This window comes from Chlamydotis macqueenii, chromosome 2, assembly GCF_036417535.1.
Source record: "Chlamydotis macqueenii isolate bChlMac1 chromosome 2, bChlMac1.mat, whole genome shotgun sequence".
NCBI lineage: Eukaryota > Metazoa > Chordata > Aves > Otidiformes > Otididae > Chlamydotis > Chlamydotis macqueenii.
The window spans coordinates 160093406-160108760 of record NC_141557.1 but is presented as its reverse complement, the minus strand read 5'-3'; the positions used below and the strand labels follow the sequence as shown (position 1 = coordinate 160108760).

General features: G+C 48.3%; 1 protein-coding gene across 8 annotated transcripts in view; it reads left to right on the top strand.

Moving 5' to 3' along the window:
- SLC45A4 (solute carrier family 45 member 4) overlaps window positions 1–12266 on the top strand; it is a 93420-nt gene extending 81154 nt beyond the window's left edge. For 7 of the 8 annotated variants that reach the window (XM_086741333.1, XM_086741337.1, XM_086741330.1 and 4 more), the window contains 5 exons: window positions 1661–1840; window positions 1951–3026; window positions 3125–3224; window positions 4583–4794; window positions 5628–12266. In XM_086741333.1, the coding sequence (XP_086597459.1) occupies window positions 1661–1840; window positions 1951–3026; window positions 3125–3224; window positions 4583–4794; window positions 5628–5990 (1931 nt within the window). In that variant the 3' untranslated portion in view covers window positions 5991–12266. The remainder of the gene's footprint in view (window positions 1–1660; window positions 1841–1950; window positions 3027–3124; window positions 3225–4582; window positions 4795–5627) is intronic. The other variant, XM_086741336.1, reaches the window with a different exon arrangement.
- The last annotated feature ends 3089 nt before the right edge of the window (window positions 12267–15355 follow it).

The following is a 15355-nucleotide window of genomic DNA, read 5'->3' as shown; positions in this document are numbered from 1 at the left end:
ATATAGAGCAGATACAGAGTGTGACAAAGCAATATTAGTCTCTGTTTATCTGAACTTTTTGAAATTATGGCTTGTGTCACTTTTCAGAGAGAAAAGTTGCTTAGCAGTTGCTTACCAGTCTCTCACAAAAGGAAATATCTAGCAGTTTGCAGAAAAAGGCCTCATTTATAACTGGATTTTCTTCTGGATGGACCCTGTACACTTTCATTGTCTGTCTTCTCCCCATTTTATGTTCACACTTTCCTATCGTTAGTCTCCAGGTACTTGCAATCCTCATTTTCAATTTGGGGCTACAGGAGATGCTGCAAAACCTGAGGTGGCCGTTGTATGGTACCCCTTGGACATAACCTGGCACTAGGAGTCATAGGGAGGGGAAGAAGGAGCACAAAAACATGTTAAAAACAGAGAGGTTCGCTAATCCTGATATTAATACAACCATGACCCAGGAGAACAGCTGCGTGTAGATTTTATTCACCTCTTGTTCTCTCGGCTGTATGCCCTGTTCAGGTTTCCAGCAAATCTAAAGCGCTGACACCGTTGGCGTTTCCTGCTGTAGATTCAGCCGAGCGTGGAAGACGTACAGACTTCTTCAGCATTCAGAGGACTTGGTATAAATGAGGATTGAATATGCAGGAATCACAGCACTTGAGATTTAGAAGATTTTGGTGGCTTAGCTGGTTCATCTCTTTCCACAGTCGTTTTCATCAGTTCCACTAATGGTTTTATCAGAGTCTTGCATGTGTAACATCCAGATCTCTCTGATTCAAGTAATTAATGCTTTTGTCAGTGATCATTTCATGAAAAAATTTCCAGCTATATACTAATGCTGCCTTTCTACTCTGGAGACAAAAAACATTTCATCCCATGCTATCAACAGACACTGACTGATGTTTTTTACCACGCAAAATACTTTAATGTTGCTTCATCTTTGAAAGTTTTGCTTATAGAATCACAGAATGGTTTGGGTTGGAAGGGACCTTCAAAGCCCACCCAGTCCAACCCCCCTGCAAGGAGCAGGGACATCTCCAACCACATCAGGTTGCTCCGAGCCTCATCCAACCTGGCCTTGAATGTTTCCAGGGATGGGGCATCCACCACCTGTCTGGGAAACCTGCTCCAGTGTTCTATATCACTTATAAAAGTGATCTAGAGAATTTGAATGTTTAAGGAACCATTCCTCAATGTGGGTTAAATTTCATTTTACCCCGCTGTGCTGCAACCGTTGCATGCTAGGCCCCGTGTCCGGAGTGCTGTCAGCAGAGCAGTTACCTGGGTTTGTAACTGCTAGATGAGGTTTGGCAGTTTGGTTTTGGATGCTCTCCTCTCTCACCGTGGCTGTCTTTTATAAAAACCACCTTCAGCATTTGAAGGAAAATACACATGAGGAACATGAAATAATATCCGATGCTCTCAAAGGTTTAAGAGGTAGTTTAAAAATAACATTTTGAAAAATAAATGTCAGTCTAACAACTGTAAAAACATAATCTTTGTCCCAGACTTTCCATGAAGCTGTGCCAAAGAGTTGAAACTGCCATTTTGCTCTGTAAAGGAATGTTTCCCGTGGGTGTGTTGGCCACCTTTTTCCTAAGAAGTTAAACTTCCTCTTAATAGTTATCCCTTTTTGAATGACATGCTCAGATTCCTTTCTGTTTTATCTCAGGTCTGGCTATTGGCGATGTCCCGGACAAGCAGCCCATTGGTATAGTTCTCACGGTGCTTGGTGTCGTGGTGTTGGACTTCTGCGCTGATGCAACAGAGGGGCCAATTCGGGCCTACTTGTTGGATGTGGTGGACAGTGAAGAACAAGACATGGCCCTTAACATCCATGCGTTTTCAGCTGGTATGGAGTTAGTTGATATGTTTTTGGCAGCTGTCAAGTCTTCCTTCTGACCAAGTTGTGACTGAATTGATTTTTCCTGAACTCGTTTCTCATTTTTCTCTCTTCCACAGGTCTTGGAGGTGCAATTGGTTATATGTTAGGAGGGCTGGACTGGACACAGACCTTCCTGGGTGGTATTTTTAAATCTCAAGAGCAAGTCCTTTTTTTCTTTGCAGCCATTATTTTCTCTGTCTCCGTTGCTCTCCACCTTTTTAGCATTGAAGAAGAGCAATATAACCCTCAGCAGGACAGGATTGACGACGAAGGAGACACGCTCTCCAGTGTCAAATTCAGTGGTAGTCTCCCCCCTCTGAATCGTCTGAATGTAATTAGCGAGGAAGAGCCGTACGGAGCCTCTATGTTCCATGACGAGGTTCAGTCAGAGCATGATCTCAATATGGAGTTCCTCGAGGTGAACATTGTAAGAAGCAAGAGCGACTCAGTTCTGCACATGCCCGATGCTACATTGGAAATTGAATCAGAGCTGCTTTTTCTGCATGACATCGAACCCTCCATTTTTCAGGATGCTTCTTATCCAAACACTCCACACAACACAAGCCAAGAGATCATGAAGTCCAAACTCAACCACCTGTCTGCTTTCCTCAGGGACAATGAGAAAGAGGAGGAAATGTTGCTTGATAATCACTTAAATGAAGATAAAGTCCCAAACGAGAACGGCTCCCTACCAAAAGAGTTCCTCAACGGACACGCTAGAATAGGCATGAAGCAATCTAGTACTTCAAACTCCATGCGAAGGCGGAGGCACATGTTCTACCGTCAGCCATCTTACACCTTCTCGTACTATGGCAAAATAGGCTCTCACCGCTATCGCTTTCGTCGAGCCAATGCCATCGTCTTGATAAAGTCCTCACGCAGCATGAATGATATCTACGACATGCAGAAGCGGCAGCGGCAGAGGTACAGGCACAGGAATCAGAGCGGCACAACGAATTCAAGTGGAGACACAGAGAGCGAAGAGGGGGAAACTGAAACCACTGTCAGACTCTTGTGGTTGTCCATGCTAAAGATGCCAAAGGAGCTGCTGAGACTATGTGTCTGTCACCTCTTAACTTGGTTTTCCATCATTGCTGAAGCCGTGTTCTATACAGATTTCATGGGCCAGGTCATCTTTCAAGGCGATCCGAAGGTAAGAGCACAGTTACCATTGGCAGACCTGCTTATAATTACTCGTTTCTGAGATGTGCTCGTTACAAGAAAATGACTTTGCCTTTTTGTTTGTTGCAGGCCCCTTCCAACTCAACGGAGTTACATGCCTACAACGCTGGAGTTCAGATGGGATGCTGGGGACTGGTAATTTATGCTGCTACCGCTGCCGTTTGTTCAGGTAGGAGACCAACTGCAGACAATTCAGGCCTGGAATACAGACTCTGAAATTGAGAGCTTTTGCGGCACGTGTGCGGGCACGTCTGCACGGATCGGTACCGTGGGGACTGCCTCTGTGTTGAGACCTGTCAAATTGAAGTTCGAGTGGGCAGCTGGTTTCTGAACACAGACTGAAATGTGGCTATAAACATCAGTCCTCTGATCACCTTGTTGAGAGAATGTGCTTACATGAGAAACAGAATCTCCTCTGTGCTCAGAGTGTACCTGCATTGATAAAGCTTATAAAAAGGTAAAATTAATGAATGGACTGAGTAGACCATGATATGTTTGAGTCTCAGAGCGTTTTGTTCTGTCTCAGACTGGTAGCATGGTTTGGGCAAGTCTCTGAGCCCGTTTGTTCCTTGGTTTAGAATCACAGAATGGTTTGGGTTGGAAGAGACCTTCAAAGCCCATCCAGTCCAACCCCCCTGCAAGGAGCAGGGACATCTCCCACCAGAGCAGGTTGCTCACAGACTCATCCAGCCTGGCCTTGAATGTTTCCAGGGATGGGACATCCACCGCCTCTCTGGGCAGCCTGGGCCAGGGTTCCACCACCCTTAGTATAAAAAATTTCTTCCTTGTGTCTAATCTAAATCTACCTCCCTCTATTTCAAAACCATTACCCCTTGTCCTGTCAAATCAGGCCCTACTGAAGAGTCGCTCCCCGTCTTTCCTGTAGGCCCCCTTGAGGTACTGGAAGGCCACTATAAGGTCTCCCCAGAGCCTCCTCTTCTCCAGGCTGAACAGCCCCAACTCTCTCAGCCTGTGCTCATCGGAGAGGTGCTCCAGCCCTCTCATCATCTTCATGGCCTCCTCTGGACCCTCTCCAACTGGTCCATGTCCTTCTTATGTTGGGGGCTCCAGAACTGGACACAGTACTCCAGGTGGGGTCTCACCAGGGCAAAGCAGAGGGGCAGAATCCCCTCCCTCGACCTGCTGGCCACGCTGCTCTTGATGCAGCCCAGGATGCAGCTCATGTTGAGCTTCTTGTCCACCGTCACTCCCCAGTCCTTCTCCTCAGGGCTGCTCTTCATCCATTCCCCGCTCAGCCTGTATTTGTGCCTGGGATTGCCCTGACCCACGTGCAGGACTCGGCACTTGGCCTGGTTGAACTTCATGAGGTTGGCACGGGCCCACCTCTCCAGCCTGTTTCTCAGGTAGCGCTACATCCTTTCCCCAGTGAGGAGTGGGCCGTGCTGCTAAGACAAGCCAAACATGCAGTGAGTGTCTGAGTCCTAAATCGCATATCAAGCTGTTACGGCCACATCAAAAACTTCACCAGCTAAACTGATATTTACGATTTATTCTTGATCTCCGCAGCCTTGTTGCAGAAATACTTGGACAACTATGACCTTAGTATAAAAGTGATCTACATCCTGGGCACACTGGGTTTTTCTCTTGGCACTGCGGTGATGGCGATGTTCCCCAACGTGTACGTCACCATGATAATGATCAGCACCATGGGAATTGTCTCTATGAGTATCTCCTACTGCCCGTACGCGCTTTTGGGACAATACCACGATATTAAACAGGTGCGTGGAATATTTTGAATGTTTTCATCATGGCAGAGCGTTCACATTTCTTTGAAGATCACGGCGGCAAAATGGATTTATTAAATCCCGTTCTTCGAGATAGCTGCTTTGTTGGAACGCGTGCCAGAGCACAGATTGATCCTTGACAGCAAATAGCAAGAGCTGCTGCGTAAATTGGCTGCTGTTAGCATCAGGTTGCCCCAGTGGGGTCACGGTTGCTTTACCCTCTGCTGAGGTGCAACAGGATTTGGGTGCGTATGGTAGATGAGGAGAGATGAAATAATTCTTGGAGTATTTATTACATACCTGGTTGTTACTACTGTGTCTGCTGTGTTACGTTAGCGTTACTCAGCGTCTTCACAGTCAGATACTGAGGTGAGTCTGGAAATGCAGCTAGAAGTTTGGGGAGACGTAAGGCAAACTGATTCAGCTGGAAACAAGGACAGATTTACATTCCACTTGTTAGCACTGTTCCATCTGTATTACAAATTACAGGAGGATCGTTCCTGTCAACACGTCTGTGCATTGAGATTGGCAGAGAGATTCATTCTTATAATCATAAAAAATAATTTCCACCAACTGTTTCGTGTAGATTTGTTTTACAAAACATTCTCTTGGAGCCAGTTCATGCTAGGAATGCCCCTCTAAATATCTGAGGGGCCGTTGATCAGGAGATGAGGAGGATGTCATTCTGGGCTTGCGTAGCCTGCGCGATGCACGAGGTTGGCGTAACGTTCACCAAGCCGCTGAGAAATCTGAGGAACATACTAGTGTTTCAAGATTTTATTTCATCCGTTGTTTTACCTCCTAACACGTTTCTTGTCTCTTTCCAGTACATTCACCACAGCCCCGGGAACTCCAAGCGAGGATTTGGCATCGACTGCGCTATTCTGTCCTGTCAGGTTTACATCTCCCAGATCCTGGTGGCCTCCGCGCTCGGTGGCGTGGTGGACGCGGTTGGCACAGTCAGAGTCATTCCCATGGTGGCTTCAGTGGGATCCTTCCTGGGATTTTTAACAGCTACCTTCTTGGTGATTTACCCCGAAGTCAATGAAGAGCCAAAGGAAGAGCAGAAAGGACTAGGTCCTCCGGAGACAACCGAGGGCAACGGCACCAGCGCGGAGAAGCCGACTGTGCTGAAGCTCACGCGCAAAGGAGCTGCTGCGTCGGAGCTGGAGGGCGAGTCAGCCGTGTGAGGCCGTCGCTTCTTGCTCACCCACATTCCAGGGAGGCCAGGTGCAGGATCAAGAACTATTTTTTTTTTTTTTTTTTCCCCAGGAAAACAAATTAGAATCTTCACTACTTGTAGCTAAAATTGCAGAAGAAAAGGCAGTTTTGTGCAAAAGTGTAAATGAAATTCTGTAGTCCTTACTGTAGGCTTGAACAGGTAGCTCTGATGTTAATTGCTTTCTCTACAACTTAGAAATGTCATTTCTGAACACTTTTTTATTAAAAATACATTTAGATTTCAAATAAGTTTTATTAATCTGCATGAGACTCACAGTGTATACAATTAGCAGTTAGGAAAATTAAGTTTTCGGCTGTTTTTAAACTAACTGAGAATGGAAGCTATCCTGACTTACAGCCTCTTGCTATTTTTTTGTCTGAACATTTCAGATTTCTCTGGTGTAATAGTTAAACGCTTCGACATCTTGATCAGTTTTTTTTCATAAGCATGGTGTTATTGGTCTGACAGCTACAGTTCTTTAATGTTGATTTTAGACTTCATGGTTTTCTTAGTGCAATTACTACAGAAGAGTTTTATTTGCCATTACTTTCAAGAAAAAAAACAAAAGCAAGGAGCACGGTTTCTGAGAAACTGCCGTGAATTCTTTTACTCATACTGTTCCACAACAGCTCCCAAGGCTGCTGCTTGTCAAGAGAGGGTGACGCTGGGTGCGTGATGTGGACTGGTAACGGAAGGCGCAGCGACTGGGAGAGGTGGCCGGCGCTCACGGGGTTTTATCGCAAGTGCTGGATTTTATGAATGTCGTTGGAATACGCTGTGACAATTTGTAGCTGGGGGTTTTGCGTGCTGGTGAGCTCGGGGCAGGGGCGTTCTTGGCGTTTCGACCTCATCATCTCTGGGTGAAGCTGCCGTGGAGAAAGGGTGTCTCTGGGGTCAGCTGCGCGGGAGGGGGGCATGCGGATTCTCTTTCGTAGGGGCAGGAAGTTGGTGAGTAATTGCACTTTTCGTGATCCTTTAACCTCCTGGCTGGGAACGCGGCAGCCGAGGTGAAGGCGCCACGTCAGTACCAGGCAAAGCGAAGGCCTACCTCCGTCACTTTATGGCATAGTGTGGGTGTGTAACAATCTGTGTCAGAAACAGTTTTTTAGGCCTTAAAATCCAATCCACTAGCGTGTGTTGCTGTTCCAGTCCCTGTGTTGGAGGAATTGTAGGCTGGAGCTCTTCCGAGCTGCCGTACCGATGTCGTCAGCACAACCTCCGTGCCCCCTTCCTCGATTCAGGACATAGCTGCAGTGCAAAGATGTTTGTTTTTTCTGTTAAGAACTTGAAAGAGTTGTGCTAATCTGATTTAAAATAGGGTTTGGATCTCTTGCAGCCAAAGCTCAGAGATCCAGCAGCCGTTTCAAGCAATTTTAGAAACCGAACTTCCGTTTGTCGTCTTCTAAGAAGTGTTTGTGATGCTCTTTCCTCGTTTTCGCGTGGACCTCGGGGCTGCAGTCCATCCGTGTGCTGAACAGAGAAATCACAGCTCGTCCTAAGATTTCCGCTGCCTCAAACTTCTCACACCACAGTACTTTAACATGCACGTGTAAGTCATGCTGCGATATAGTCGTTCAAAAGAAGAATATATCTTTCGAAATGAAAAGCAGTTTTTAATAAATTACTTGAATTGTTCATGTATTTAAGACATGTATGGTTTGGTGTGTCTGAAGTTAACGCGCAGTCTTGGCCAGCGTCGTTGATGAATTCCTGGTGGCACCCGTGGGTTTCTTCGCTGGAGGCTTTCAGCGGGTGCCGGTGCCCGACGCCATCAAGGGTGACGATGTTTTTAGGCTGGTGACGTTGCCGAGCACTAAAGTACACATAATTGCACAGGACTTGGATTTTTTTTTTTTTCAAGTGTCTTGAGAAAGTCTTTTTTTCTTTAAGGTGAATATTTTTTTTTTATTTAGAACACGTACTGTGAACTGTGTTCAGACAGGGGAATAATACTACTGAAGAATGTGAGACCTTACTGAGGAAATCAGTTGTGAGAAATTCTTTAACTGAACTTCTGCCGTGAATTTTATCATCTCAGCTACATTTAATATATTGTGGTGATGTTCATGTGTATCAGAGATGAGTTTATTTCGCCCTGTAACTGGCATTCATGTAAAGCACACACTGAGTCAGACATTTTAAAGTGGCTTTAATAGTTTATTTTTAAAGCTCCTTGAAGGTTCTGCTTTTGGCTAAGCGAATGCTGTCAAGAGCTCCTTATTTCAGTCTCTATTTCTGGAAAAGTTCTCCTAGAGTTTAAAAACCTGCATCTACTGGCCAGTGCCAGTCGTAATTACCCTTTTCCCCGTGAGTTTCATGGATCAACGTGGTTTCAAATCGCCACGACTCCACGATTTCTTTCACAGCACCGTCGAGCTGACCACGGTCTGAGTGCAAAGGGGGAGAAGCTGAAGCTCCCTCTCGCTTCACGCGCAGCAGAGGGAACGTGAAGCTGTTTTGGGAGGTGACCTCACACGCATTGATCGAGCTTTCTCAGTCAGGGGAAGGGTGAGGAAGGGAGGAAGGACGTTTCCAACCCAGAGGGTTTCAATCAAAGGCAGGGCAGGTCCAGGTCTCTCCCAGCCAGCATTTGGTGTAGCCCCATTTCTAAGAATTGGATGTTAGAACCCATATTTGGAGTTGTTTATGAGGTTGCTTAATTACCTTCGTAAGGCATGAACACGCACGCTGCCTTGTAGCAGGAAGCTCTATTTCACTCCCCTGCAAAGCCGAAGGAAACAATTATCCATTGTAAACACGCTGAAGTGTTTGTAGCATTGCCAGAAGAATTAACTTGGGGCAGCCCCTGCCAAAGCAGCTCCTCCCGTACCTTGGCCAGGCTGTGCAGCCACCGCTGTGGTCGGCCGGGAGGGCTCTGAGACCTTTCGGAGTGACACTTTTCCTTCAGTTTGAGAGAGTTCTCTTTCTAGCACCCGCGCTTCTCAGGGTAGAGTGGCCAATGATTTATTTCGTCATGCGTCCCTTATCTTTTGATACAGTGATTTTTTTTTTTTTTTTTGGTCACAATTAAAAGGTGAAGTAGTATGATTTCATGTGTTTATCGCAGAAGTTGTGGCAAGAGAGAGTCGAGAGGCTTTATTTTATTCCTGGTGACAATAGGCATCGGTTTTTGTTTGTTGGTATGACTGTATACTAAAATTCATCCCGCGTGCTCCATCTCAAGGCTGGGTTGGATGGGACTTCGAGTGACCTGGTCCAGTGGAAGGTGTCCCTGCCCAGGGCAGGGGGGGTGGAACGAGATGATCTTTAAGGTCCCTTCCAACCCAAACCATTCAATGATTCTCCTTGGACCTTTACTGCATTAGGCTTAAGGTTTAGTGGTTTCATTATGTGTTGCTCTGTACTGTAAACAATTTTTAACTTCTGCTGCGGTCCTTCTGCCAACGTGTAACACTTCAGACACAAGATACCGGTAGTGCTCAGCTTCTCCAGGGCCATAGTCGGTAAGCTGCAAGCTGCACGTCTAGAAATATTTCACAGGAGAGCAGAGAAGCTCAAAGTTTGACTGCTCGGAAAGGCGTAGCGTGGATTTTGCACTGTTGGGTTATTGCGAGAGTCCAGTTGGATCTGCGCTGTTCGTGGATGGCAATTTCAGACTCCAGAAGCAATAATTTCTTAGGAATGTTTCTCTTCCTGCTGATTAGATGACTTTCGTAGAGATTTATTACCTAAATAGCCTTTTAATAGCATGAATCTGGTCGTTTGCTAGCGCTGGCAGTAAGCACTTGTGGAAAGATGTGAGTTGTTCGTCATCAGAAGGGAGGAAAAATCCAACGGAGGTTAGCGCTCCTTGAAACACACACTGTCCTTTTCCCCTTTCACTTGGAGCCTTCTTCTAGACTATGAAATATTCCCGGCACGGCGCACTGGAAAGGAGGCAGCCGCAAATTTAGCCTCCCAGTTTTACCAGTGCCGATGCTGGCGGGCAGGACCTTGTGATGAAACAGGCTTGCGAGAGGTTTTCCATGGAAGCACGGAAGCAAGAGTTGAGCCTTTCTCATTCCTCTCCCATCTGATCTGAATCCCCCCCAGCACTTTGAATGGCAGTATCAACAACAGTGCTAATTGGCAGGTACCTCGTTAAAACCTCAGTTCCAGCATTAGAAACGCAGCCGCCCGCCCTCAGTTTGCGGGGAGCTCGGCCTTTCTCCAAAGTCCGCCAGTGAAGGCGGGATTTTCGTGGCTACCGGTTGTGGCCACGCGAGCTGAGGTCAGGTGGAGAAAGTCCCAGTTTATCGCTGGGGGAGCTCCCTCCGCGTCGGGGCGGGAGGAGGAGTTCAGGCTGCCTTCCCAGAGACGCCTCGCAGGGGCCAGCGTTCGTTTTCAGTGGTCGCTCGCATTTTCGGTAATTTTTGCGTAGCGGGGTTGCGCAACGCTCCGTTGTTCAGTCCCCGCGGCAAGTTGTTGCTCAGTCACGGAGCGCTGGGGTTTTTTCAGGTGCGTGTGTACATGTCTCTGTGTGTATGTACATTTATATACGCACGGCTCGGGCCAAAATATCTTCGGTGGCTGTGTGCTCGTCATCGCTCTGCTCAACAATGTCTTCAACTGAGTTCTTCCAGGTTTCCCTCATCCCAGGCCGGTGCGAGGCGAGCTCAGCTATAAATATGTCTCCTCTTTAAATGAACACGTAAACTCCCGCATGGTAGCCCAAGCACATGTAGCAGCTTCGGCATCTGAAGTCTCCATTGTGAAAGAGAAGTTGGTTTTATTTGCAGCCGTTTTGTCCTCGTTTCCTTTGAATAGGCCAAATAAATGTAACGAACACCAAATGTTGCACAGAAAGGTTGTTAATGCCTGTGTAGAGGAAATACCAAATTTTATTTTTCTTTGCAGAAACTTTATGGTTACAGAGAGTCCTCTGGCTTTTATTCTTCCTTAAACGACAAAGCTGGACGTTTGTCAAGTGCGTCAAAAAAATGGTCATTTTTTTTTAAAAAAAAGAAAAGTGGCGCTACCCAAGGTTTTCTGTTTCTCATGTTGCATCCAGAAGAAGCCACTGAGCTGCAGGAGCTCAAATATCAACGGGCGTTTTGTTTTCGAGGCTCGGCAGCCCAGACAGTTAGGAAATAGCGCTCCATAACAACAAAAAAGTCTCAGTTGCCTTTTCCTAACGTCACGCTAACGTCTGCCAGGGCAGCAAAGCCTGCGCTCGTTAACGCTGTTCCAGTTGTTTTTTTTTTTCCTGTGGTTTAAATTAAGATCAGCTCCTGGAAAACTGATTTAGGTTGGTTCCTCAACCCAAGCAGCAGCCCTGCATCTCGCCTGGGTTTCAACCTCGCCGTCGCTCGCCCCGGGGACTGTGAGGGGTGTCCGGCGGGGGCAATACCTTCCCCTCCCCAGGGAAGGCAGCACCTGCTTAATTTAAAAAGTTTTGGATGCTTTGTGACTTGCTAAAGCTTTAGCAAAAACCCAGGACACACGTCAATTTGGGATGCTGTAACACACCTTTTTTTTTTTTTTTTTTTTTCCTTAAATTTTGAAGCCGGAGGTGAAGCTCTGGGAGCGTTTTTGCCAAATTAGGCATCAGCTTGTCCAGTCTGCGCCCGTTCGATCCTCAGCAATAGCCAAATCCTAGCAAATAGCCCCAAAAACCAGACAGACTTTTCCCTCAACAGATTGGCAGTTCCTGCTATTTTTTTTTTTTCGGATGTAACATGAACAATAAGCCCTTTTGGTAGCCAAATGACCAGCTTATTTTAAATGCCTCGTATTAATAGAAAGCTGCATATAGGCATCTCATAGCGGCGGGGGGGGGGGGGGAGAAAAAAAAAAAAGAGAATATTTAGTTCCTTTGTGAACTGGCCATACGACAACTACTTTTTTATCAACTTATTAAGTTGGGGCACTATAATAGCTCTTGCTGAGTTTAGCAATGTTTATAAGCATGTGTTAAACACATACTGTTAAGTTTTATGAGGAAAAAGGGATAAAGAGAAGTAATGTCACAGATGAGTGTTTGAGTGCGTAGACGTGTATGGGTTTTTATTTCTACACTGTCGAGCTTATTTTCTGTTTTAAGGTTTAAAAAAAAAAGATTTGTTGCATGAGAACTGTTTTATTGTGTTCTGCACTTTCTGTTCTTTTTATATAATCTTGATTTTTTGTTTTTCATTTATGCATAGAGAAGAAAAATCAATGTAGAAATCTTCTACTCCACCAGACGTTGTGTTCTGATCCGTTGTTCTGAAGTACAATCTTAATAAACATTTCAGTAAGAGTCGCTGCTCGTGTTCCTGTGGTGTTTTCAACCAGGCCAAGTGCAAGGTCTGCACATGGGTAGGGCAATCCCAGGCACAAATACAGGCTGGGCAGGGAATGGATGGAGAGCAGCCCTGAGGGGAAGGACTTAGGGGTGCCGGTGGATGAGAAGCTCAACGTGAGCCAGCAATGTGCCCTTGCAGCCCAGGCGGCTAACCGCATCCTGGGCTGCATCAAGAGGAGCGTGGCCAGCAGGTCGAGGGAGGTGATTCTCCCCCTCTACTCTGCTCTGGTGAGACCCCACCTGCAGTACTGTGTCCAGTTCCGGAGCTCCCAACACAAGAAGGACATGGACCAGTTGGAGAAGGTCCAGAGGAGGCCACAAAGATGATCAGAGGGCTGGAGCACCTCTCCTGTGAGCACAGGCTGAGAGAGTTGGGGCTGTTCAGCCTGGAGAAGAGAAGGCTCCGGGGAGACCTTATAGCGGCCTTCCAGTACCTCAAGGGGGCTACAGGAAAGAGGGGGAGAAACTCTTCAGTAGGGCCTGTTGTGATAGGATGAGGGGTAATGGTTTCAAAATAGAGGGAGGTAGATTCAGATCAGATATTAGGAAAGAATTTTTTACATTGAGGGTGGTAGAACAGTGGCCCAGGTTGCCCAGAGAGGTGGTGGATGCCCCATCCCTGGAAACGTTCAAGGCCAGGTTGGACGGGGCTCTGAGCAACCTGATCTGGTGGGAGATGTCCCTGCTCCTTGCAGGGGGGTTGGACTGGATGGGCTTTGAAGGTCCCTTTCAATCCAAACCATTCTGTGATTCTATGTTTGTAGGGAACGTGAGAAGCACGCATCCTTTCCGTGATGGGCTCATGGGGCTAAAAATGCTACTACCAACTATTAGCTGGCAAAAAAAAAAAAAAGTGTTTTAATTTGTAAACGCTTGAGGAACTCAACTGACACTTGCAGGGTTCAGGTGTTACAAAGGAGAGGGCACAGATGAAGCAAATTGGTGACGCCTGGGAGGGGTGTACGTCCCCAGCTGCAGACTCTGCTCTTGCCCTGGTTGCTCTGACACCTCCCCAGGAGGAGACGAGGGGTGGGGGCTGTCACCTGCTGAGCCAGAAAAATTCATCATCTCACGCCGTCACCAAGAGCGCTACCGGGGCTGCAAGGTCTTCCCTTCGAGTGGGTGGCAGGGGGCTCTGGGGCATGGCAGCAGGCAGGGTCTCAGCCCTCCTTTGCACGATATCGGCCTTTTTCAGCTCCTCTGCCGTACCGTGGTGCGGGATCCTCTGCACAGGAGAGCCTGGGAGCAATTCAGGAGGAAACAGGGTCAGGCTTTAGTTTGAAACCAACCATAAGGCAGTTCCAAAGAAACCAGTTCACACCCATTGCGGGTGACAAGAGAGGGAAAAGCTGGAGGGGCCTCTCTGTCAGATTACAAATGCCAGCTGGCAGGGTTAAACTGGCAGTGTGAACAACTCCGTTGTCCTGCTTCGATTTCCAGCAGTTCACGTGATGGAATTGATCCGTGACTTCTCCTGAAGGCAATCCTTCAGGATCAGTATCAGCAGCTCAGAGAAGTCGATGCCCACGCAGTGTTTGGCTCATTTTTGACTAAACACAGCTCAGCTGCACGCTTTTCTCACTGGACCTGAGATTAAGGAAGAAGTGAAAACATGAAACGCAATAAATGTGACTTTTGGCCTGGGCTAAGAACTTGCTTTTTCACCAGCACCATGGGGAGAACGTGGACCCTGCCTCGCCAGGGAAGGAGCCACTCCAAATACCTACAGAAGACCCACAGGAGGGCTGTGCTGGTTTTGGCTGGGATAGATTTCATTTTCTTCATCGTAGCTAGCATGGGGCTACATATGGGGGAGTGAGTGAGCAGCTGCGTGGTGCTGAGTTGCTGGCTGGGGTTGAACCATGACAAGGTCAAGGGCTTCCCCTCCTCTCCCCACTTCGCTCAGTAGAGCCCTGGGCATTGGTCCTCACCGCAGGGGACTCCGGCCACCTGGCAGAGCCCAAAGTGAAGCGGGGATTAAAGGGCAGGGACCGTCCTACATCCCTGTTCTCACCTGGCACGATTAAAAGTGAAGAGGCCAAAGGGAGGTGAAAGCAGCAAAGAAATAAACCTGAACCTCCCTGGGCTGGGTCTTGCAAGGCGTGACATTGAGCTCTTCTCTGTACATCTCCTCTTGGGTACACGCGTATCAGCCCTATCCCCTGCGCCAAGTGAGGGGGAGGATGGGGCCCCCTTCTTCATCCTTTCCAGCACCGTGGCAGGACGTGGGGCAGAGCAGTGGGAAGCAGAAACCTCCCCGGCGCTGCTGTTCCTGCAGGGTGATCCCAGCAAGAAAGCACGTTGCTAGCTCAGGAGCCGTGATTCATCGCCCTGCCCCGGGAGAGGGCCGCTGTGAGCCCCCGGGTCCCTCCTCGGGGTGGGAGCAGGGCGTGGGGTTTGGGCTGGCCGAAGCGTGCGGAGGAAGGGGTGAGGCCAGAGGAGCTGCGTCGCTCCCTGAGCTATTGTTCAGGTTGACGGTGGCCTTGGAGGGGCTGGGAACAGCTCGGAGAGGAGCCTGCCCCAGCGCCGCCCCAGCTTTCCAGTCCAAACCGAAGACGGAACAACCAGTAGCGTTGCCCTTCCAGCCCCAGTCTGCCCCAGCAGGGTTGGTCCCTGCACCCCTCAGGCTTTGCAGTGAGGATGGAGTCTCTCCCACCCCGGGCAGGTGTGCGGCCACACGGTCCCCACGTCCCTCAAGGCTGGAGGGGAGGTCGTGGCACCTGCTGCCCGCACAGAGCGCGCAGGGAAACGGGATGTGCCTGTGGGGTGGCACCATCTTCCAGGTGCTAACACCACAGACGCGCCCTCGCCTTGGGAGGCCCTTCGCACCCCAAAAAGGGGCAGGGGGCAGCCACCCCACGAATAAACCCGCAGCAGCGCAGGAACGCAGGCTGGAAGGCAGCGGAAGGGGCCGTTTCCTACCGCGCTGCACGGCCTGGCTGGGGAGAGCACAGGCAGCACAAGCCAGCCTGAATTTCCAAGCGGCTCCTGTCTCCGCAGCTGGGTTATTCCTAGAAGCAAACACTGCCATCCCTTGGCTTGAGTCA